Raw genomic sequence first — 25393 nt, 5'->3', positions numbered from 1 at the left:
AGAGATACCAAGGGAACATTTCGTGCAAAGATGGGCTCAATAAAGGACAGAAATGGTAGGGACCTAACAGAAGCAGAAGATATTAAGAAGAGGTGGCAAGAATACACAGAAGAACTGTACAAAAAAGATCTTCATGACCCAGATAATCACGATGGTGTGATTACTCACCTAGAGCCAGACATCCTGGAATGTGAAGTCAAGTGGGCCTTAGGAAGCATCACTATGAACAAAGCTAGTGGATGTGATGGAATTCCAGTTGAGCTATTTCAAATCCTGAAAGATGACACTGTAAAAGTGCTTCACTTAATGTGCCAGCAAATATGGAAAACTCAGCAGTGGCCACAGGACTGGAAAAGGTCAGTTTTCATTCCAATCCCAAAGAAAGGCAATCCCAAAGAATACTCAAACTACTGCACAATTATACTCATCTCACATGCTAGTAAAGTAATGCTTAAATTTCTCCAAGCCAGGCTTCAGCAATAAGTGAACCGTGAACTTCAGATGTTCAAGCTGGTTTTAGAAAAGGCAGAGGAACCAGAGATCAAATTGCCAACATCCGCTGGATCATGGAAAAAGCAAGAGAGTTCCAGAAAAACGTCTATTTCTGCTTTATTGACTATGCCAAAGCCTTTGGCTGTGAGGATCACAATAAACTGTGGATAATTCTGGAAGAGATGGACATATCAGACCACCTGACCTGCCTCTTGAGAAACCTGGATGCAGATCAGGAAGCAACAGTTAGAACTGGACATGGAACAACAGACTGGTTTCAAACAGGAAAAGGAGCACGTCAAGGCTGTATATTGTCACCCTGCTTATTTAACTTACATGCAGAGTACATCATGAGAAACGCTGGGCTGGAGGAAGCACAAGCTGGAATCAGGATTGCTGGGAGAAATATCAATAACCTCAGATATGCAGATGACACCACCCTTATGGCAGAAAGTGAAGAAGAACTAAAGAGCCTCTTGATGGAAGTGAAAGAGGAAAAAAAAAAAAGAAAAAGTGAAAGAGGAGGGTGAAAAAGTTGGCTTAAAGCTCAACATTCAGAAAACTAAGATCATGGCATCCAGTCCCATCACTTCATGGTAGATAGATGGGGAAAAAGTGGAAACAGTGGCTGACTTTATTTTTCTGGGCTCCAAAATCACTGCAGATGGTGACTGCAGCCATGGATTAAAAGACGCTTACTCCTTGGAAGGAAAGTTATGACCAACCTAGACAGCATATTAAAAAGCAGAGACATTACTTTGCCAACAAAGGTCCATCTAGTCAAGGCTATGGTTTTTCCAGTGGTCATGTATGGATGTTGAGTTGGACTATAAAGAAAGCTGAATGCTGAAGAATTGATGCTTTTGAACTGTGGTGTTGGAAAGACTCTTGAGAGTCCCTTGGACTGCAAGGAGTTGCAACCAGTCCATCCTAAAGATCAGTCCTGGGTGTTCATTGGAAGGACTGATGTTGAAGCTGAAACTCCAATACTTTGGCCACCTGATGCGAAGAGCTGACTCATTTGAAAAGACCCTGATGCTAGGAAGGATTGGGGGCAGGAGGAGAAGGGGATGACAGAAGATGAGATGGTTGGATGGCATCATCGACTCAATGTATATGGGTTTGGGTGGACTCTGGGAGCTGGTGATAGACAGGGAGGCCTGGTGTGCTGTGGTTCATGGGGTCGCAAAGAGTCGGACACAACTGAGTGACTGAACTGAACAAAGCTGCAATAATCAGGACTGTGTGGCTTGCCATAAGGATAGATATATAGGCCAATGCAACAGAATTGAGAGTTCAGAAATAAACCCATATGTCTAATAAAACCATACATCAACAAGAGTACTTGGGGACTTCCCTGGTGATCTCGTGGTTAAGACTCTAAGCTTCCACAGCAGGGGGCATGGGTTTGATCCCTGCTCAGGGAACTAAAGATTTCTGCCATGCCATGCAGTGCAGCCAAAACAAAACCAATAAATAAATCTTATTAAAAAAATAAAAGTGACAGTATTTACTTAAATGTGGGAGGAATAGTCTTTTTAACAAATGGTGCTGAGATAGTGTATATCTACATGTAAAAGAATGAATTTGGAAACTTAACTTTCACTATATGCAAAAGTGAACTTAAAATAATCAAAGACCTAAATAAAAGCTAAAACTATAAAACTCTTAGAAGAAAACAGAGAAAAAAAATCTTTGTGACTTAAGATGAGCAATGATTTCTAAGATATGACACCAAAGCACAAGCAGCCAAAAAACAAAAACAGATAAACTGGACTTTATCAAAACAAAACACTTTTGTGCTATAAAACAATACCACCATGAATGTGAAAAGACAACTTACAGAATTAGAGAAAATATTTGTAAATCAAATTTGATAAGGGTCTAGCACCCAGAATATATAAGAAATTCTTCAAGCTCAACAATAAAAAGGCAAATATTCCAATAACAAATGGGCAGAGGATCTGAACAGACATTTCTCCAAGAAGACATACAAATGGCCAATAAGCTTATAATAAATGAACATCATTAGTCATTAAGGTAATGCAAATCAACACCACAACGAGATATCATTTCACAATCACTAGAATGGCTATAAAAAAAACCAAGCAAATAACAATTGTTTGTGAAGATGTGAAAAACTGGACCCCTTACACATTGCTGCTGGGAATATAAGTGGTATGGCAACTTAGGAGAAAATATGACAACTCTTTAAACAGCTTCTGCATGACCTAAAAATTCCTTTCCTGGGTATATACCGAAAAGAACTGAAACATATGTTTAAACAAAAACCTGCACACAAATGTTTATAATGGCATTATTCATAATAACCAAAAAGCAGAACTAAGCCAGATAACCACTAGCGCATGAATGGATAAGCAAAATGTGGCATATCCATAAAATGGAATGTTATCCAGCCACAAAAGGAAATGCTACAACATGGAAGAATTACCTGTTAATAGATCTCACCTTATATGAGATGGAGTCAGTTTAATCTCAAAGCCTCCCTGGCCTCTGGTCTAGCTATGGTTCTAGTAATAATTTCTGCCACAGTTGCATTAATGAAGAGAGTTAAAGATCTAAATTTCATGCTTTAGAAATACATGCTTTTATTTTTATGAAGATATACAGATAGTGGTGACTATAAAAGGCTAGCATATTTAATATGTATATATACAGCATCTTAAAAAGGAGACTTGGGGGCACAGCTTTGTGTTACATGTAATAAAAGAATCACGGTCCCTTCGGAGGATTTTTGTTTGACTGTTTTAACAGATACATTCTTGAATTTCTTCTTTATCCTTCTTGTTGACACCAGCCTCTCTGACAAATCCTGAAAATAGAAACATAAAGAGTAACACAAACACAAAGAATTTCCTCTGCTATTACAAATTTAACTCATGGCCTGGAAAAAGGAGATTTGCTGGGTCCTAAAGCAAGAAACTATATTCTCTCCTCTCTTTTTCTTTTTCATCTTATCATTCACCTTCATAGACATTACATTGTGATTTCTAAGGCCTTCTTTCTCCCTTAGTGACCATCCAGCTACTCCAAGGAAACAATCTATTTGTTTGCACTGGGACCAAGGGGGAATTTCCTATGCCTAAGACTTACAGATGCTGAAACAAAGGGCTGACAGAGGCTCTTCCACCCCTTACATAAAGGGGTCTCTGTTGAGGCTGAGTCTGGCACTGTGAGAGAATGACAACTACCTCTGAAGTAAGGACTAATCCTTTTATCTCCATGTCCCTTCTTATTTGGACATGACTTTAACTGCTTGTGAGTAAGAATCTGAGACTGTTCTTTATATCTGTCAGACAAGCGTTCCAGGAAGGAATGTTTACTTTGTATTTCCAAGTTTTGTTCAAAGGAGTTATTTTCCTCCAGGAATTCTCCCTCTATCCAAATCCTGGTCAGGCAGGTGTCAAAAGGTCTGATGATGTTGGTCAAGGACATCTTTCCATTTCTCATTACAAAGGCTTTAAGCTCAGAGACCCACTGGTGATAGACAGGGCAGGTCACACATCGAGAGAAGAACTCCTTAAAGTACTGAAAGGAAAGGAAGGTCCATTAGCTCAGGGATTAGTACTTTCTTTCCTCCACTCCACTCCATCAGAACTTACTGCAGTTCCCACTCAGCACACTCACTCAGGGCTGGGGGAACAGGAAGGAGTTACTTATGGTCAAGGAGGCCCAGAAAGCTTGTTCTCAGATACAGAGGAACTGGAATGTTTTAGATTCAGAAGTAAAGGATGTAGGAAAATGTGTCAACCTATAGCCAAAGCCAGCGTGGTCTACTGAGGAGGGCTAAGTACTAACATTTTAAGGGCACTGGGTAGTAGCTTTTGCAAATCCAGTAATGTTAAGAAACCCAGTCCTGATCTACACGCAAGAATATCTGGGAGGATACATGAGGTAGGTGGATAGAGTCTGTAGGTGGAGGGAAAAAAAAGGGTTCAAGGAGGAAAAAGAGACCGAGGCAGCAAGGAGAAGAGTAAGGGAGAGAGGCAGGTGGCAGAAAGAGTACCATGCCTTAGATGTTAGTTCAGGATAACGGAGACAGATACCGTGAGGGTTTGGCGGCGAGTCTCTGCAAGAGTTTGCAGGAAGACATCCTCTGGCATTTTCTGTAACACTAGCACATGGCACTCTAGGAATCGGACAAAGCCATGGGAACCAAATAGTGAGGCATCGGTTCCTTTCACCAACTGGCGAGCCTTAGAGAAGTGGTACTCAAACTGATTCCACTGTGAGTCCTGGGCAAACCTGAAGGGAAAGAACCACAGCTCTCAGCTCTCTCCACTAACTCCCACTATGGCTCCTCCACAGAACCGTCATTACTCTAAGGCTCTAAGACCTCCTTCAGTCAGATTTGTGATTCTGGTAAGGGGCCAAGGCTATTAACTCACGTGTAAGGAGGCTCAAAAGAAAACCAATGACATACAGCTTTGCCATGGATTATCTCACACGTAAATGTAACTCTAAACTGAACCGTTAATCTATGAGCCCAAACCTCTTAAGGGACAAGAAGAACCCTTCCAATAACGTGGGGGGAAATGGGAGGTGAATGGTCTTTAGAAATGGGTTGGAGATGTGGAACCATCCTGCCTTGGAGGGCAAAAGGCAATAGCTTAAATGAGTTCATGGTGTCTTCAAAATTACCCTTTCCCACAGCCCTGAATAAGACTCTGATACCCTACATTACCACATGGCCAGAGAGGAGTGGACCCCCAGCATGACATTGCTCTGAGAATTTAGAATGCAGCTGTGCTCATAGTGTTGAATGAAATGCAGACATTCCCCAAAGGGCCGACACAGCCATCCTGTGGACAGAGAAAGTAACCAGGCTAGTAGTATAAGTTGTCGACTATAAAGTGGTATACAAGGTACGTGGTCCAGGGAGGAGACACCACCTGGAAAGCAGACACCCTGAATCACAATGTGGTTCCTACACTTTAAGGAACAAGGGCCAGGAGCAGAGGCCATGCCCAAAGGACAGGTCCATGAGTGCCTGTGTTCCAAACCTAGGGCCCCACCTGAGGTCTGAATCCCTCAGGAATACAGCAGAGCCCTGCACACGATTTACCTTTTCCGTAGAGCAGCAGATCTAAGCAAGCAGAATAGAAGCAGGCCTGGCCAAGGACATCATGACTCTGGGAAATGAGCGCCCACTGACTCTCCAGCACATGGACACACAGATCAAATCTGCCGAGAGACAGAGCCACTGGGACCAGCTGGAGAATGGGGAGGGCTGTACAGGATAGGATGGGATCCTACACCTTCAAGGTGGCCTAACAGCCTCTAGACCTCTGTTCCATGATTCTATTTATATAGAGAACATCTGTGTCCGGGATCAGACCTATGTCTAAGCAAAGGAAGTGGGAAAATGACTCTGAGACAACTTCCAGGGTGAGCTATTGCAATTACTGACTTCCCTGCAGTAAAACAAATGCGGGGGGGGGGGGGGGGGGAGGGGGGGGGGGGAATATCTAGTGCCCAGACTCTGCCTTTCTACTCCTGACCCCTCAAACTTAAGACGATGTTTCCTGGAGGACTACTGGAGATAGTCCTGGCTGTGGAGACAGGACAGCTTCTCCCTCTCCACTCTAAACTGCTTTAGAAGGTCATACTCTCCCCTCTGAGGCAACAAATACAAAGGACAGTAAAGGATCTTAATACTTCTTCTTCAGAAATGCAGATCTGAAGAGAACTGAGAGAACCAGATTCTCCAGAGCTGGTTTCTTGAGGTGTCTGCATATCTCATGAGCTTGAAAACCTAAGGAGGTTAAAGAGCATCGTGAGGTCTAGAGGTGCGCCTGGCCTCTCTAAAAGCCCCAGGCCCACCAGCCCCAGGCCCCATTACCCAGCTTGATGGAGAAGTCGAGATGCCCAAGGCAGAGTTTGGTGTAGGCCAAGGCCTGCATGAGCTGGGCTGTGGCTAACAGCCCCTCCCTGGAGAACCAACACAGGCTGCTTTTCTGAATGGCCAGCTGCTCACGGTGCAGCCACTCGTCCTTGTCACCCACGTTCTGAGAGAACTGGGAGAGGGCCACATAGGTGGAGACAGCCTGTGGGACAACAAACACGGGGTGAACATCCAGACTGCACAGTCAGGCTGCAGCGCCATCTCACCCCTTTTCTGGGTAAGAGCCCCCACATGCCCGCCATTCACTCTATGTGGCACTCTTGGGGCCACCGCTCACCTCAACTCCAGCTATGAAAACACACTCCTTCTCACCCCTATGTTTCTGATTTGACCATTCTCACTGCTTGTTCTTTAAACAAACAACTTCCTCCATCTGCCCCTCTTCTTTTCCCCAATCCAAGACTTTCCCCTTCAAGACGCTGGCCAAACTGCACCTCTCTTGTTTTCTCTAACTGAAGCCTCTAGTTGCTCCTTAGAACTCTATAGAATTGCTGCCATCTCTGTCATCAGTTGTGTGTACAACTGACATCATCTGATGACACTCTTGAAACTCTCTTTGTTAGATTTCCAATATAAGTAGACTCTGTCACGCCTCTTAGAAGAATTTTCCAACAGCTTCTCGTCTTCTTTGGAGTAAAAGCCCAAACTCCCACAGTGGCCACAAGGCCTGCACCACCTGCCATCCCCCTCCCTAGACTCTCTGACTCACCTCCTGGCTCTTTCTCTCCTTCTCGCTCCCCTTCAGTCACACTGGCCTCTGCACTACTCCCCAACACAGAGGGCAGGCCTTGTGCATTCACTCTGCCTTCCTCCTGCCCGCTTTTCTCCCAGGTAGCCTCTTCTCCCCCATGGCCTACTCATCTGGCCTCTCATCTCCTTCAGATAGTTGCCCAAATGCTACCTGCTCGGTGAGGCTTTCCCTACCACCTTATTAAAACTGCACCCCTAGTTCCCCTAGTCCTCTGGCCTCTGTCCTCATTGCATTATTATCACCTAACATACTATATATTTCACTTATGTTTCCTTGGAACCAAGATCCAGTGTCTGGTACAGAGTAAGTAAAAGTCGCTCAGTTGTAAGTAAAAGTTCGACTCTTTGTGACCCCACGAACTATACAGTCCATGAATTCTCTAGTCCAGAATACTGGAGTGGGTAGCCTTTCCCTTCTCCAGGGGATCTTCCCAACCCAGGGATCAAACCCACATTGCGGGCGAATTCTTTACCAACTGAGCTATCAGGGAAACCCGGTATAGAATAGGTGTTCATCAAATATCTGTTGAGCAAATGGAGATATACATATACATATATAGACACTAAAATTAGGAAGACAGATTTCCCTTTCTTCTTTTTCCCCAAGTCAGAAAATCTTATCCTTTTTTTCGGAGCACTGGCTTGAGAATCTGATGGAAGCTATGACCCCTTCCCTACTTCTGATCACTCCTTAAATACTTTTTTGTACACACAAATACACACAAATGTCAACATTCAATTCAGAGGGTACACAGATAGCCTCATACATGAAAACTGAGAACCCTGCTCAAACACACAATCAGCAATGTCCTGTTAGGTCTGGGTTACCGTGGAGCCATGCTTAACCAGGGACTTGACAGGGTCTCCCCCCCTAGTGTTTTAGGTTTCTGAGTGAGGTCCAGAGGTAAAGCAAGGGCTTGCGTACCTGGGCTTCACCAGGAAACTCCTTGACTGAGTTCTTCTGCATAAGAGTGGCCAGGCAGGCAAACCTGCGGCTGCTGGCTGTGGCCTCCAGGCTGTAGAGCTGCCGGAGCAGAGACAGACAGTGCAGCTGCTGCTGCAGGACCGCCAGCTTCTTCTTCCTGGTGTGAGGCAAAGGGGGGTGAGCACGCCCTTATTCTTCACCAGTGTCCACCATCCTTTCCCAAAAGAAATCGGAGTCTACTCATCCACAGACTTCCAGACTCAGAAAGATTCCTGGGAGCCCACTACTTCTAACCTCATATGCTTTTTAAATTCATCCCTCTTGACCAAAAAGAAGTTTTCAGAGAGGTTTTTAAAAAAGGTTCATTCTTTGAATTGTTCTTTTGGTTGAATAGATTTCCTATAAATTATTACAGCTCAATAACGAGGCAGTGTTTAATATTATGCATATATCTGTCAGAGAAATAACATTAAATTCCATATACGTGTATGTGTACAGAGTCAGAGTACACATATATGTATCTTTATTTGAAAAAGACAGGATAATACCATACTTCAAAGACAAAAGATGTACTCATTCTGCTACACTGAATTGGCCCAGAGAGTAAGGTAAATGAATGAGAACTGTTCATATGCTTGAAAAGAGGAGTCTTAAGAGTCAAACAGGCAAAACCCCAGCCTAGGTCCAACTTTAGCTCTCTGTGACCCTAAATGGAACCCGGACAAGTTGGCAAAGCTTCTCACTTCTCACTAGGGTTGTTTCGAGGTTGACTCAGGGAACAGGAATACCAGCATTTTTCTAGAAATGTTTGGAAAATGACACCAAGCCAGGTCCAGGGAAAACTCCTTTTCAGCAGACGAAGGGCTCGCCTAGCCAGTTTTTTGGCCAGGGTGATCTGTCCCATGTTGAAACAGACCTGGAGACAGTCAAGTGAAAAACAGGAATGTAAGCGTGAGAAGAGTACTAAGGACAAGGTTCTGGATACAACACACTGGCTCTTATTCTGGAATGTGTAACTGGGGCCCGAGGTGCCAGAGGGAGCGGAGTTAGAGCAGAACCTGGCCACACTAACAAGCACCCGTAGGGCCATGAGCAAGTAAAGGAGTGAGAGAATGTAATTATGGAGAAAGCACTCTCCTTTCTCATCTCCCACATGATTGTCAGTGAGCAGTAGAGAAAGGCTGCGATTTACAAAGCGATGCTGGAGACTCAAATGGGACTGTCTTTAGCTTCAGATGCCATGGAAAGCATCTGAAATATCACCAAATTTCATCACTCTCTTCATAAACAAGTTGTACCACCACAGTGTATGAAGATAGGAGCTGAGGAACTACCCTGAGGTTATCATATACCTTCATGCTCTATGGCTAAATCCTCCAAGAAAGGGATCAAGTCTATGGTAATTTCTGAACAATCTTAGGAAGACTGCCCAATAATTCTTTCTTTAAAATGGAAAGAAGTAATTATTTAAAACTTTGCTTCCTTGGTGGCTCGGATGGTAAAGAATCTGCCTGTGGTGCAGGAGACCTGGGTTTGACCCCTGGGTCAGGAAGATCCCCTGGAGGAGGGCATGGCAACCCATGCCAGTATTCTTGCCTGGAGAATCCCATGGACAGAGGAGCCTGGCAGGCTACAGTCCTTGGGGTCACAAAGAGTCAGACACGACTGAGCAACTAACACTTTCAAAGACCTTTTGGTTGAAACACAAATAATACAACACTGTGGACTACTGTAATATTCCCTTTGGTGTTCAAAGGCTTTATCCACATTAGGTTTATTCTCCAAGCCAAAGTATCTTAAGGTTTACACTGAAATTAATTTTTACTTACTTTTAAAAAAGTTTAAACCTTGGCTCTCCAACAAAAATCCCCCATAGTTTTAGGGATTCATTATTTATAAACTGATAATCATCCAACACATTTTGCTCTGTTGGATGTAATAGCAATGAGGCTGGGAGAAGTTGCTGAGCTGTCCTGAGTTATTCATACGGAATAATTAAGTTTATTTCTATCTGTCATTTGAAAATGGAATGTCTCATGCCGTGCTTTCCCCAAAGTTTTTATTTGTCATACAAATCTTATTCCTTCAGGAAATTTGTCATAAATGATACAGAATGACCTACAGGGTACATGATTTATTTATTTTTTGGCTGCACTGCAGCCAAAGATCTTAGTTTCCTGACCAGGGACTGAACCCTCCCGCCCATTTGCTGCTGGAGTGGAAGCGAGGAATCTTAACCACTGGACCGCCAGGGAAGTCTTATTTACTGTTAAAGCAAGATGTGGAATGGAGTACAAAGAGCTCCTGTTTGTATTTAACAAAGGAAGTGGGTAGATTATATACATTTATGTATGCTGAGCCCCTCTGGCAAAATACATACAGATATATAACACTAGAGGGAGAACACAGCAGCTGAGCGGTATAGGGTTGAGGGGGGAAGAGTTTGGAAAGTATGCTCTTTTCCTTCTAGTTTTATTGAGGTATCTTTCACACATAACACTGTGTAAATTTAAGGTGTACAACGTGATGATTTCTTTAACTGAAGGACAGTGACATATAGCGTTAGTCTTAGGTGTACAGTATAATGTTTCAATATATGTATATACTGGAAAATGATCACTACAAGTTTAACATCTATCACCACATATAATTACAATATTTTTTTCTTGTGATGAGAACTTTTAAGATATACTCTCTTAGCAACTTTCAAATATACAATACAGTATTGTTAACTACAATCACAAGCTGTACATCACATTTTTAGGACTTATAACTGGAAGTTTATATCTTTTGATCATTTTCACCAACTTATCAACTATGCTGGGGGTGACAAGGGATTAGGAAGTACTCTTTCACATTCTACATGTATTTCTATGTTTTGAATTTAAATCACATTTACAATTGCTCATAAAAAGCAAAGAGACTTTAAAGGAAATAATAGGGTAATCCTTAAGGAGAAATAACCCAAAATTCAAGGTTAACCCCTGCCCTCACCTCCGACTGGAGACGACAGAAAGTGGCTTCTTCAAACTGACAGATCTTCATCTTGTGCTTTTTAAAAAATGAGAATGCGGAGGGTTGGCCCAGAAGACTGCTTGCCTTCCTCAAATAAAAGAAGGCCTCCAAACAAGAGAAGGGGAGGAGAAACTGGATTAGGATTCGGATGCTGCTAAGCGTGTGATCAGGACGACGGCTGGACCAAGGTTATGGAGAATTTGAACTGTGACAGGATTTAACTGGAAATGGGGAGCTGGACTGTGCGGGAAGGAGTCGGGGCAGCATCGGCAGCACACGCACTCTTCACTGCCACACTTCCACTTAGCGCTCTCTCCTAGACCCCTTACAGCTCCTGCCTCTCTCCCACTTTCCTCTGTTTTTTCATACTTGTTGGTAAGAAAGCCCAATCAAATCCCCCCAAGTCATAGGGCTCAGCTCAGGGGTAGAGAGCAGAGCTTGCTTACCATGTAATTATCTGACAGATCCAAGGAGGCAGCGGCAGATTCCAGCAGGTAATAAAATGCACAAGTGGTTTCTCCAATGACCAGGCAGTGCTGGGTGAGGGGCGAGAGCACGCGCTTCAGGACTTCCCTACAGTGGCAGGGCTTCGTGGTCAACATGCCTTTCTTGGGATTGGTCTGAGCCAGTTTCCTGTTCACTTTATCCAGGAACTCTTCCTCTGTTCTTTGTGGAGAGAAGATGAAGAGCTAACAGTGGCCATACAGTACCCACTTTTGCTGAGGCATTACCAGGTCCAAAGCCACTTTGTCTGGGAAGCTTTCCTTTATGATTCATTAATCCTACGTCTATCCTTCTCCTCCATTGATCCACAAGGTTTTGAAAGACAGGATTTTGTTCTTAATGGCAAAGCCCTATTAGGGAGTTTTAAAAACCTAAGGCCAAACTAAGTACCTCACAAACTTAATGGGGAAAAGACCACATCTCAAGAGTAAACTAACTGTGCTACATGAAAACATAAAAAGGATACAAAGCACTAAGTAATAATAAATTTATCTATCAGCCCATTTGAACTCCATCATGGCACATGTGAATATTATTTTATGAAATAACACCATCTTATTCTATAAAAACCCCGCCATTCAGGTAGGCAAAATTGCCTCCCTTTTACAGATGAAGAAACTGAAGCTCTGGCAGGGTCAATGACTTACATATGACCTCGCAGCTACTGATGGGAGTGCTGCGCTTAGTCGCTCGGTCATGTCCAACTCTCTGTGACCTCATGGACTGTAGCCCCCCAGAATCCTCTGGGATTCTCCAGGCAGGAATACTAGAGTGGGTTGCCATGCCCTCCTCCAGGGGGTCTTCCCAACCCAGGGATCAAACCCAGGTGTCCCACATTGCAGGTGGCTTCTTTACCGTCTGAGCCACCAGAGAAGCCCAAGAATACTGGAATGGATAGCCTATCCCTTCTCCAGGGGATCTTCCCAATCCACGAATCGAACTGGGGTCTCCTCCAGTGCAGGCAGATTCTGAGCTACTGAGTAAAACCAAAACTAGAGTTCATATTTCTGAACTACTAGTCCAGCGCATTTTTCACAGGCACCACAAGTTCATAAGAGGTCTGATCTCTCTGAGATAGAATGACTGAAAAAGTGAGAACTGAGGACGGCTTTGGATAGTGAACATGCTGATAAGTAGAAGGATGTAGACATCACTGAGTACTTTTAAAAGGGAGAATTGTGTGAGTAAAGACACATTAGGGATGGGGGTGATTAGTGTAGAATATAGATTTTTGTTTGAAAACTGTAGGAAATCAGGTTGAATAAATGATAGGGAACTTGAGAGTTGCTGGTGAATTCAAGGTAAATTTGCAAAATTGGTAAGATACGCATTAGAAAGCCAGGAAGTACATGGTTATGAAATATAAAATCATTTTAATATCATCTGGGTTCAAAAGTTATTGAGCAGGCAAATTTATAGCTGAAAAAAATCTGTTACGTGTATAATACATTTGAGAGATACTAAATAAAGTTTTTCTTAATCACTAAGAAATAATTTCCCTATAAACAATCAAACAAAGCCTTTCTGATTCACTGTTAACTTGCATTTTGGGCTGAGTGACAGAAGTCACTATTCCTGGGTGGTCAGATGCCTTCCTTGTCTGTAGGTAAGGTGAGTGCCCTGGTTTAATGATCAGCTGTGTCTTACTTTCTGGCCCCCTCCACGTCCACTCTCAGCATCTCCACCTACCTGCAGTATTCCCTTGTGAAGGCCTCCTGACTTCTGGATGATTCTGTCTGGAACTGAAAAGTGTCTGTAGGGAGAAAAAGATGACTATCTTTAATTGCCTGTGTTTGTATTAACTGAGAACATTTAAAAATTCTTGACTACCTTTCATGAAAATTGCTTCCCCCATTATAACAATGGTAAATTTAGGTTTAAAAGTAACCTTACATGCAAGGGTACTAATTCTTTCTTCCTTAAACGCAATTACTTGTGATTTAAATAGTAATTCCTTTCATTCTCAAACCTCCCAAACCAATTCCTAATTCTGTTTGCCAAAGAAATGAATAAAGAATATGTCCCTCTAGTTTGATGACTAATTCTAATAGTAGAAATCTATGAACATATCTGGATCAGATTTATGACTAGATGGGAGAGAACCACAGAAGAAGTGACCTAGTGAAGAAAAACATGAGGGCACAAGATGTCACATCCCACCAGGGTCACAATAGCCAGAAGAGATTTCCAGCTTTACCTGGTTGATCCTAAATAACCTCTATCCTCCAGATTTGCCTCTTTCTCTGCAGCTGTCTTCAGATCAAAAGGCAAAAACTTGAAAATGCTGTAGAGATGTTATCTATTTGGGCTCAGGAGCACAGGTGGTAGGATTGAAAAGGAGTCTAAAGGAACCATTATAGGGAGGGTTTGTGTTAAGTAAAAGGACTGCTCGCTGATTATTTAATGACGTCATATAAGGTAAAGTAGGTCTAAGGAAACTGGAATTTGGCAGCACTACTGTGATGCACGATTCTCAGGCACCATCACATCGCAGGCTGAGAGAACAGCATGCTTTGTTCTGCATGTCTGTGCACAGAGACCCAGGGTCTGGGAAGCCTCCGTAAGAGTTCGGCTGTGCTGGAAAGGTCTTGAGCCTCACTCACACCTAGACGGACCAAGCTGTCTCATCTAAAGCTAATACTGACCTCTCAAAAACAAAAGGCTGAAAGGAATTATGAATGATAGTGTGATTTTTTCATAATACCAACCAGGACATTCACTGTTTTCTTTCCTCTTCCCCTCAGAAAGTACAAAAGTGCAAATTACCATAGACCTCATCAGCCAGTGACCAATTTCTCCAAGTCACTGGTCCACCTTCAGAGAGTCATAAGAATGTTACAGCCAGAGGAGGTATTAAGATCATAGATCAAAATCTTCATTTTTGTCTTTTACTACCACCAATTCGCCATATCCCTTTCCCCGCCAACACCAACACCAACTTCTCCTTTATTAAAGTAGAGAAAAAGAAGATATTCCTGGGTCTTGACAGCTGTCTTCAAATATGAAAGAAGGTAGAAAGCTGAAAAATGAGTGAAAAATTTGCAGGAAGGTAGAGTTCACCTTGGTGAAAGAAGTTTCCTAACAGCTACTGAGAATGAAGTGAGCTGTCCTACAAGGCAAGCTAACTGAAAATGTTAAAACAAAGAGGGTGAACTGTTGGCCCTCTGCAGTGAACTCTCAGAGTCCTAACCACTGGACCACCAGAGAATTCCAAGGGTGAACTCTTACCTGGGTTGTGGTAGAGGGCTATAGGTTTGGGGGAACATCTATCCACTAAAGCGTCTTTAAGAAGCTAACCCCTACATAACCCTCAGATCTCACTTCTGGCATTATCTCCTTCAAGGAAAAATCTTCCTCATTTCTCAGGCTGGGCTAATAGCCATTTCTCTAGGTATCCAAATCCCTAGGTAGTCCATTTTATCACCTTTAAGGCCATATTGGAATTCTCTACTTATATGTCTGTACCATCATCAGCCCCCCAAAAATCTGATAATTTCACTTCATATTCTTAACACCTACTTGAAGCATCTGATACACATAAGGACTCCATATATGTGTACCAAACTGAAAATTTATAATAATAAAAACAATAATTAAATGTACTGAGCACTAACCATATGCCTGGTACTATTCAAAGCACACTATATATTTTAACTCATTTAATCCTCACAACTATCCTATGAAGTGTGTACTGTTATTTTTTTCAATTAATTGAAGTTAAGTAACTTGCCCAAGGGGCTCCCCCAAGTGGCTCAGTGATAAAGAATCTTCCTGCCAATGCAAGGAGACATAGGAGACTTGAGTTTGATCTTTGGGTCAGGAAGATCCCCTGGCAAAGGAAATGGCAATCCACTTCAGTGTTCTTGCCTGGAGAATCCCATGGACAGAGGAAGCCTAGCAGGATACAGTCCCTGGGTTCGCAAAAGGGTCGGACATGATTGAGCAACTGAGCACACACACACAGCTTGCCCAATATTGCCAACCAAAACAAGTATGATCGCTAAAGTTCCTTTTAATTCTGAGATCACACTTAAAAAAAAAAAATTTCTGGTACTTCAGTGATAAATGACTCTCTCCACCTATTTTTCTCTCTTAATCTGATTTCATCTTTTGCATGAAGAGTTCCAAGTACATGAATAAAGAGCAGTGATGCCCACATATCTTCTTTCTGCTCCCTGATTTACCTTGGGGAGAAGGCAGCTGCAATCTGTCTGTGATCACTTGTGTTAGTATTGAGCCAGTGTCTTTGTAGCTACAGAATCGGGAGGTCCCGCTGGAGCTCTTAGTGGAACAGATGGCAAAACGGTGGAAGGGGACAAAGTCTCCCCCCTGACAGCTCCCACAGCGGCAGGCCAGATCTCGAAGAAAGCAGGCACATTCAAGGTGTAGGGCTGTTTGCTGTGCCTTGGGCCACAGCTCCCAAGCCCCTTCCCGCAAAAGAGGCACTCCAAATTCAAGCACCTCTGTCTGAGGTAGGGATAGTTCCTCTTGTAGCTTTAGAGGAGAGTCAGCATCTAAAACATAGGAAACGCTAAATGAGAGCCTCCCTTAAGGTAGTAAACTCCCAAGCACATGCTACTAGTTTATAAGAAAATTTTATTGATAATTCTTATTTGGTATTATTGCTTCCTTTGTATAAAGAATTGTATACCAGTGATATTGACCATATTTAGGATAAAGTACAACAGGGAAGAAATGATCAGGAGACAGATTTCTTAGTTGTTCCTCTTAAATTGAGCTCTTTTACTATTAATATAAATTATTATAAACATCAAGTAACCAGAAAGCCTCTGCTCAAATATAAGACTCAACTCAAAGTCAAAGGGAAACTATTTGTGGATTATATGTGCTTTGGGTAGCCTATGTTACAATTTTATTCTTTCATGGGAGAATATGAGACTGCAGCTATTTAATGCATATCTTGCTTTGTTCATGTCTGTTTCAATATCACACTTAACTCCCTTGTGAATTTCTAAAATCAGAAATAATTTACCCACTTTTCTTCTTATTTATTCCAAGAAGCCAATAAAAGACTAGGGCAACACTTTCTAAACCAAAAATCAAGATACAAATACTTAGTGCACGGGGTTTAACATGGAGCAAGAATTCTTGAAATTAAGACAATTTTGAAAAATAAAAGCTATTCAATCCCTATAAACATGGCTCTTCCATGATTAAAGTAATAATCTCCCCAATTCTTTAGACATAAGCTTTAAGAGACTGGGGCCCATGACACATAATATTGATGTTCTTTCTGAACAAATACATCCTCACCCAAAGCTCTCTATTTGGGCCTGAGAACAAGGCACCAGCTCACCTGACTTTGTCTCCTCTTTGGTATGCTCAGTCTCAACAGAGGAAGGCACTAACATTGGCTCAGCAGGAAGCGCTTGGCCCTTACTGCACCAGCGGAGCACGTGTACATCCACAAGATCCTTCAGTACCTCAAGTAGCTTAGTTTTACTCCAGCCAGGCAGGAGGTGCTGCAGCAGATCTATGTGGAAGGAGTGACCAATGACTGCAGCACATTTAACCAGAGACTGTTCCTCTGGGCTCAGTTGATCTAGTTGGTTCACTGCTATTTCTGAAGAAAAAAGAATTAGCAATGAATAAGTTTTCTACCCACACAGAATACACCATGTTAATAATCTGCTCATTAAAAAAAATAAAAAGGCTTGCTTTTTATTTCACCTGTTCTCCACTCAGCCAAATCTCTTGAAAGAACCTTATCTCCATGTCTTCCTTTGTCCCCATTCCTCACTTATTATTTATCCAACAATCAGGTTTTCACCATGACACTGAAGCTATTTCTTGCGGTCACCAAAACCTTTTGCTGGTAGACCCATTTTCTTCTTACTTTCTCAACTAAACATGGAGGCTGTGGGCTTCCTGGTCCCAGAACTCTAATTAGTGTAAAGAGCTCAAAACTCAAAGCATTTTAGTAAATCTCTCCAAATTCTGATCCATATATTAAAGCAGTTGTTATTAAATCCATTATATTACCAAACCCCAAATCTTGGAATAATTCTAAACTCTTTCCTCTCTCTCACAACCAACTGGCCACCCACTCATTCTCTTTCTGAAAGTTCTTCAGTGTATTTCCTTCCAAACAATTCTAGTCTAAGTAGTCATTTTCACCTGGATCATTATACTATCATTTTGAACATCACAGTCTTCTCTTCTCTTATCCCAATAACATATTAACTAGTGGTAGAACTGTACGCCTAAAGTACAAATATAATGTCAGCCCCCTTCTTCAATACTTTTATAACTTATATGGCCTTTTACAATGCAGCTTTGGCTTTTCATTTAGACTTGCTGACTGAACTATTCATTTTAGCTTGTGAGTTAACAAATCCTTTTTCCTTCCCTGTGGACAATACTGACCTTGGGTTAACTTTCTAGCCATTTCCTAGGAGCCCCATAGAATTAGAATGTCAGCTGAGTTACCAGGTAACACTGCTTATGCAAAGAGTGACCCTTGACTGGAAACTGAATTTGGACTAGGAAAACTGTGAATAAGCTACAGCTACCTGGTGGTAAGCCACAGCTTTGTGGGGGTTCTGTGGGTGCAGTGATTCCTGTAACAGGTCACAGTGCCAAGAAGCTCTGCCTACAGGACTATTCTAAGAGATATCAGTTTCTCGTTGGGAAACGGGCCATCTAAGCACCCATCCATCATAGTCTCATCCCATCATATCTAAGGTATTACTTGAGGTTCCAGAGGATAGCAGTAGGAACTGCTGTGAGGATCCCCACTGAAGGAAACCACTGGCTACGTTCTACTAGAGTGCTGTATTTCCTGACCTGTATGATTCTAAGTTAGTAAAGCTAAAGCTAAGTGTGGCCTATCACAGTTGGAGGAATATGAACTGTCCAGATGAACCTAAAACCATCAGAGTGAACAGCTTATGATAGCTAATATTCACTGACTGCTTATTATATACCATGATTTATTTCATTTACTCTTCAACTAACCCCATGAGGTTGGGACTATTATTATCCTCACTTGATTGATGAGAAGACTAAGGCTTAGGTAAGTTTATCTAACATTTCATATCCAGTAAGTGGGGGAACCAATGGTACCCAGGTTTTTCTGATGCCAGAGCCCTGGTTCTTAATTACCAAGGCATTTTGTATTGCTGTTTCACATGTATGTCTATATTCTCAGTAAGACCATAGTTGACTTGAAGGTATGCTTAATCCTGAAAGGGGGTTAATAAAGTTCCCTGGCCACCATACATTTGAATAGAACATTAAAGCCTTCATGTATAAAAAGAGCACTCCCTGTCTAATTATGCCTACCCAATTCCGAGGGCTTTATTCTTCATCTCATCAGTCATTATAAACTTATACTTTGCACTCTTTTTGTTAAACTCCTGCTAGGTCCCTAACACTGTCTCTTCACTAGCACCATGGATTTTCTTAAACCTCAGCAACATTTTCTCCCTTGATTACTGTCTCCTCTAGCACAGGAATATGCACAAAGGGAAACTCAGGTCATACATTTTTATTAAATAACTAGAAAACTTTTCCAAGTCACCAGTCAGTCTCAAAGAGAATAGTGGGCTCAGTTATGTAAAACATAACTCAAGTAGCATTACAAGTCTTTAACAACTCTTTAGGCAGTGCCAGAATTTATTTCTGAAAGGCAGGTTTCTTTTTTGAAGAAACAAAGCTAGCATGATAATAAGGGATCTATACTCAATCACCAACCAAATTACTAAGTGCAATGACATCCATAATTGATTCACACGAGGTCTTCAAGGGACCTGCCTTTTAATAATGGTGGAAGGAGCACTGTATCCAAGTTCACATCATCCTTGACTGTGCAGACGTAAAGTTCCTGGCCTTCAGAGCTGGCAGGAGAAATACTGTACATTGTGGATTTCACGGCATTGGCTGTAGGGAAAGAAGACTTTGACTGCTATGCTCAGTGGCTGGAGTTTTAGACACAAAATTACAAGAATGTACTCAAGAAACTGAAAGGTTTAAGGTGAACTGGAGCACACACCTTTAAAGTGGTTTACCCCACCCATCCTGCCTGTTCTCTCATTTTCTCTTAGAAGCTAACAACATTTTCTGTACCACACAGTATCTAACATTCTTACCTTTCCTGTTTACCTCCTAACATCCCTCTCTGCTACTGCATCACAGCTCGAGGATGCCTTTCTGGATTTACACATACTTCTACCTCTTTCTTTTTCCCTTCTTCCATTCTCCATTCAAACCCTCAAGTCATCCTTCTGAACATCACTAATGTGCAATTCGCTACTAGACTCTCATGTTTATCTATTCTTTTTGATGTTTTTAAATCCTATTTTTAAACCCCACTTCTTGGGCTGCTCAAAAAAAGAACTAAAGTAGATCGACTCAATTACTTTATCTGAGGCATTTAGTGTTTTCAACATGAAAAGTAAAACAAGTGTTAGTTGCTTAGTTGTATCTGACTCTTTGCAACCCCATGGACTGTAGCCTGCCAGGTTCCTCTGTCCATGGGATTTTTCAGGCAAGAACACTGCAGTGGGTAGCCTTTCCCTTTTCCAGGGGATCTTCCTGACTTGGGGATGGAACCCAGTCTCCTGCATTGCAGGTAGATTCTTTACTGTCTCAGCCACCAGACGGTAAACATAGCTGCATATTATTTGTATAGTTCACTTAGCCAGGAAGGCTTAATCCAGCTTATAATGCCAGCAGGGAATAGGCATATGCCTAATAAGGACCAGGTGATGCCATGTTCAGAAACAAACTCCAGCAGCGGGACCAGTGTAGAACCTTGGGAAGTTCAGCTTACCTGAGAGTGTCTCCCACTTGCTGTTCTCCACTTCCTCCTTTTGGAGGTCATGAAAGCACAATATGTTTTTAGAGAGAAGATCCTGGCATAAGACCTCACAGTAAAGGGGGTTTCCAAAGCACCTGCGGAGAAGGTAGCTGTAGAGAGGTAAGCAGGGGATTGCTGACTAAAGAGGCCCACTTGAAGAGAGCCAAGCATAATGGTATTTCATAATGAGGAATACTTCCTTTGTTAAAGTCAGTTCCTGATGATATACACTAACAGAGGGAAGCAGCAGCACAGAAATGTAAAAAGAAGTTTCTGACTGGTTTTGTAATGTATTTTGGCAGTAACTTTTCTTTCTTAACTATTTTGCTTCTGTCTATGTTAAAAGGAACTGATATCCCCTTGCTGAAGGGTCTGGAAGAAACTGGCCTGGCCACACATAATGGAAAAATTAAGCAAGCCATCCAAGTCCTAACTGTCCTGTGAAAACCTGGGTGAATGGTGAATGGTTCAGGGAGGTAGCCCTTTTACTGGGTTACTAGAAGACTGTCTACTCTTAAATCCACTTTTGGGCTTCATCATGGTTTCTAATGCACTTCTCTCCCCCAACTCTGGTGTGAGACCTGAGCCTTCTCTTATATTATGGCACTGGCTCCTCCCTTAATCAAGTGCCCAGCTAGTCCTAGCCACTCACATCTGCAGCTCTTGGGGGATGCTCACCACCCCCAGTTCCCAACATGCCATTCTCAACAGTGAGGTCGCTGCCAACTTCGAAATGGGCACCAGGACAGCTGGAGGGGTCTGCAGGAAGTGCTGGGCCTGGCCACACAGCGTGGAGGTAGGGGTCAATGTCATCACCACGATGACGGGCACAGCGGAGAGCAATGTTCCCAAAAACTCCCAGGAAGCTGCATCCATATACTGGGCCTCGTCAATGAGGAAAATCAGCGGTGTTTCCCTTACTGCCTGGAAATAACAGTAGAGAAACAATGACAACCTCTGATTAGAAATGAAGTCATCTGATTTTCAAATCTACCATGAATTTCCCATCAACATCTTAAATGTCAGTACAGGCTGGTATTTTCAGAGTAAAACATAAACTAAGCTCAGTTAATATTTTACTTTATAAATATAAAATAGAGCCTGTATATCTAATTCCTAAAGAAATGTACTGAGTTACTTTGAACATGAAAATACTCTAACTGAAATATGAAACAAACATCAAAATGTTCTCCAAATCAAACCTGAAGCTTTCAAATATTTCATTTTGGCAAAAGCTTCAAATTGTGTGGAAATTCATAGTATTCTTTATACAGTAACTTCCAAGCCAGGCTGCACATCAGAATTACCTGGGAGTGCTAGCTAAAACCACCAATTATCATGTTCCACTCATGTAGACTTTAATAAAGTATTCTCTTTTATCCACATTCTCCACCCACATTCCATTCCTCACTGCCACAGGTAATCATGCTAGTGTACTTATCATACCACCGTCTGCTTGTATTGCATTCCTATAAAATGCACATTGCTATTTTGTCAAGTAAAATGTTCTTATGTAAATGGTACTGTATTACAGGTCTCATTATTTCTCTTTTTACTCAGGATTTCAAAAATTGGTTTATAACATTATATGTTTTATGTGTACAATATTGTATTTTAACTTCTGCACACACTACATCATGCTTACCACTGAAGGTACAGTTTCCATCCATCACCATATAGTTGACCCCCTTTACCCTCTGGTAACCAATACTCAGTTCTCTGTATCTATGTGTTTGTGTTTGCTTATTTATTAATATTCAACATGAATGAAGTTATATTGTATTTGTCTTTCTCCATCTGATTTATTTAACTTAGTATGGTGCCCTCAAGCTCCACACATGTTGTCAGAAATGGCAAGATTTCATCTTTTTTATTCAGCTATTCCACTTCTGGATATTCATCTGAAGAAAATAAAAACACTAATTTTGAAAGATACATGCATCCCTATGTTCACTGCATCGTTACTTACAATAGCTAAGATGCAGAAACAACTGAAGTGCTGGCCAATGGATGAATGGATAAAGAATATGTGGTGTATATATATGTGTGTATATATATACACACTCAGCCATAAGAAAAGATAAAACAGTCAGGATTATTTTTAGATCAGATAAAATCAGTGGTTATGTTATTCTGGTGTTATGTTGTATGTGTTGTTATGTTTTCACCTTCTGCCTTACTAATATTGGCACTATATATACCCCAAGTGTTCATCTATAAATTCATGCCAACACCTCCCTAACCTTCACAAACAAAACACTGCAATGAACCAGCTACCTGGGATTTATATCCAGGAGTGGAACTGCTAGGTATAGACGACGAATTTTATTAAAAATCTGACTGGTTACTTCAACATAGCTTTCCAGAATGGCTACATCAGTTTCTTCTTATACAGATCCTTGACTCTGTAATCCTAGAATGGGGACTGATTTATTTTTGATAAATAGGAGATAAAACAGTTATCCACCTGCATCTAGAAATCACTGTTTTAAGTTATTAAAATTTCATTAAGAAACAGGACCAGGAAAGAGCAAAGACCTTTTCTTGTATGCTGTGCTGTAGGATGGATTCAAGGTTAAAGATAAATATAACAATGAAGATATCAATAAATATGCAGGCCAAGAAATGTCTAAGTCCAGGTAATATGTGGATAGATTAAAATGAGCATAAACCATTTCCACCTATTAAGAATTAATGGTATGTAGCAAAAATACCCACCTTCTGAAGCACTTCAAAAAAACATGTTTTAATCTTCTGTTGTCTGGCCAGGTCATCCATGTGTGAAACTTTGAAGGATAAGGGAAACTGACCGGGAAAATTAACCATATATTATCATTCAAAATGACAATCTAATAAAAATATACAGGTTCTCAAAAGCAAAGAGAAAATGATTCTATTTTGAGTGAGAATGGGTTTCTACAGGAGTGGACACAGGGTTACAAATACCAATCAAACATCAATATATAGTTCAGAGGGTGAGACTGAAAGTTCACTGGTGGTTAGAGAGAGACATCTCCTTTCCATGCTGAATTTTGGCAAACCCTTAAAGGATCATGACTAAGGAATAAAGTGACAGGTCAGACTTAGCAATGTCATTCTGGACAATTCTAGTACCCAAGATATTCTAAATATACCAAAATGAATGTAGCATGAGACTTGTGAGAAAGAACTGCAATGGACATCTCCAATATTGTGAGCTACCATGGACCTGAGGGCCAAGTGAGACTGCTCGCTGACGACTTCAGGTAAGGCTTGTCTTAAGAGAGCAGTATGCTGAGGGACTGGAAAGATTTTTGTTTTTTCTAGTTTTCATTAGATACAATGCCCTGCATGCTGGGTAAATTAGGAGAAGTGATGGAGGATGAATAAATGGAATTGTGGACCAGGGAATTCTTAGCCTACTTGCTATTGGGTACTACATAAATCCTGGATCACTGGAAGCTTTTGAGATTCAGATGCTGGTTCAGGTGACATACTCCATGACCCAGGAATGGAAAGGGAAGGTTAAAGAACAAGACGTTGCAACCAACTCAAGAACACATGGATATAACTGCTGGGTATACTTGACTGGTCAGTATCACCTTTTTACCACTTTCACATTTACAATGCACCCTACATCCTCTAAAATTCATACAAAAACCACATAAAGTACTACAACTGTCATTTTGCAGGTGAAAAAAAACGAGGCTCAGAGCGGCTAAGTGACTTGTGCCAAGACGTACAACTAACAAGTTTCAGAGTTGGTCCTAGAATCCATTCTCCTCAAAAAGGAAAAAGTCTGGGTTCTGGTGTCAAAGACTTTTCAAATCTCAATCCTGCCATTGCTAACTCTGTGTCCTTAGGATATATGTACATGTATGTACATATGCCTAAAGGGTTTTAGATTAGAAGACAATCCTAGGTCCAATTATCCACCAAAAATATCAGTAATATCAGTAATCCAGTTCAAGCAGCTACTGCCTTCCTTACCTTCACAAAGAAGAGGTCATTAAAAAGGCAGTGAAGTGGTTCCTCCACTATCCCACAGAGCTGTTTGTGGAGGCGCTCTTGCCGGTAATGGGCTGGGCATGTATCAATCTCAAAGAAGATGGCCATGAGGGTCTGGATGGCATAGAAGCACTGCTTGGAATCTGCTTTCTTCAGCTTCAATGGCAACACCCTGGTGAATGTTACTATGGTCACTGGGAGTCCCCTGATCCACAGAGAGGTCTCATTCCAGCAGCCCAAGGATGCCGAATCTAATGATACAAGAATCTCACCAGTGAGGGAAAGGAGCCCCAAGAGAAATACATGCTAAGTCACAAAGCAAGAGTCTTTACCTGTGCCCTTCCTTCTGGGCCAGGAAGTTTATTTCAGCCAAGAGCTGACTTTTTCCACAGCCTTTTCCACCTTCATATAGAACTGCCTGTCCCTTCTTCTGGTGCAAACATTCCTGCTGTGCCATTCGGAAAGCTTCCAGTTCTTTCTCCCGGTCTGTTAAAGAGACAAGGAGCACATAACACTCCTGTACTTCTTAGCAAATACTTATTTATTTGAATTAATTTGTAAAGGTAATTCTCAGAATAGCTTTTCCCCCCAGAATCTCTGACAGAATTCCATTACTTGACAAACCTTCAGATCTTTTTTTCCAGAAAATCAACTCTGGACTATACATGAATGTGTGTTGGGCTTACAGGCTTGCTCCAGAGCCTAAGTAATAATATTGAGGACAACTAGGCAACACATGGACATGGGAGCTATATCTGAAGCTTTTTGTTAAAAAAAAAAAATTTCCATTATAACTATTGAGTGTTCAGAGTCTATCACTGCTATGTGAAAATAATGGTCTAGTGGATATAGATAAAGCAAATATAAAGACCGGGAATACACAGTGTGGGTGGAACACTCTCAGTGCTATCGTCACTCTCTCAGGATGAGGAATTTCCCTCTAAAGATTTCTCTCTAAAGATGAGAATCCTTA

The 25393-nt window shown here is 41.6% G+C and overlaps 1 protein-coding gene across 1 annotated transcript in view; it reads right to left on the bottom strand.

Moving 5' to 3' along the window:
• Positions 1 to 3083: 3083 nt before the first annotated feature.
• Positions 3084 to 25393, bottom strand: part of LOC122697052 (adenylate cyclase type 10-like) — a 36108-nt gene continuing 13798 nt past the window's right edge. The window contains exons 13-32 of the mRNA XM_043907408.1: positions 24753 to 24906; positions 24403 to 24592; positions 23152 to 23238; positions 21086 to 21357; positions 20407 to 20543; positions 19389 to 19514; positions 16930 to 17196; positions 15797 to 16126; positions 13302 to 13365; positions 11555 to 11774; positions 11088 to 11213; positions 8837 to 9009; positions 8094 to 8250; positions 6356 to 6560; positions 6172 to 6268; positions 5579 to 5697; positions 5198 to 5315; positions 4560 to 4758; positions 3837 to 4041; positions 3084 to 3325 (exon numbers count right to left, since the gene is read on the bottom strand). Coding sequence (XP_043763343.1) covers positions 3261 to 3325; positions 3837 to 4041; positions 4560 to 4758; positions 5198 to 5315; positions 5579 to 5697; positions 6172 to 6268; positions 6356 to 6560; positions 8094 to 8250; positions 8837 to 9009; positions 11088 to 11213; positions 11555 to 11774; positions 13302 to 13365; positions 15797 to 16126; positions 16930 to 17196; positions 19389 to 19514; positions 20407 to 20543; positions 21086 to 21357; positions 23152 to 23238; positions 24403 to 24592; positions 24753 to 24906 — 3311 coding nt within the window. The 3' untranslated portion in view covers positions 3084 to 3260. The remainder of the gene's footprint in view (positions 3326 to 3836; positions 4042 to 4559; positions 4759 to 5197; positions 5316 to 5578; positions 5698 to 6171; positions 6269 to 6355; positions 6561 to 8093; positions 8251 to 8836; positions 9010 to 11087; positions 11214 to 11554; positions 11775 to 13301; positions 13366 to 15796; positions 16127 to 16929; positions 17197 to 19388; positions 19515 to 20406; positions 20544 to 21085; positions 21358 to 23151; positions 23239 to 24402; positions 24593 to 24752; positions 24907 to 25393) is intronic.

This window comes from Cervus elaphus, chromosome 7 (assembly GCF_910594005.1).
Source record: "Cervus elaphus chromosome 7, mCerEla1.1, whole genome shotgun sequence".
Lineage (NCBI taxonomy): Eukaryota > Metazoa > Chordata > Mammalia > Artiodactyla > Cervidae > Cervus > Cervus elaphus.
This window is presented reverse-complemented; position numbering and strand designations above follow the sequence as displayed.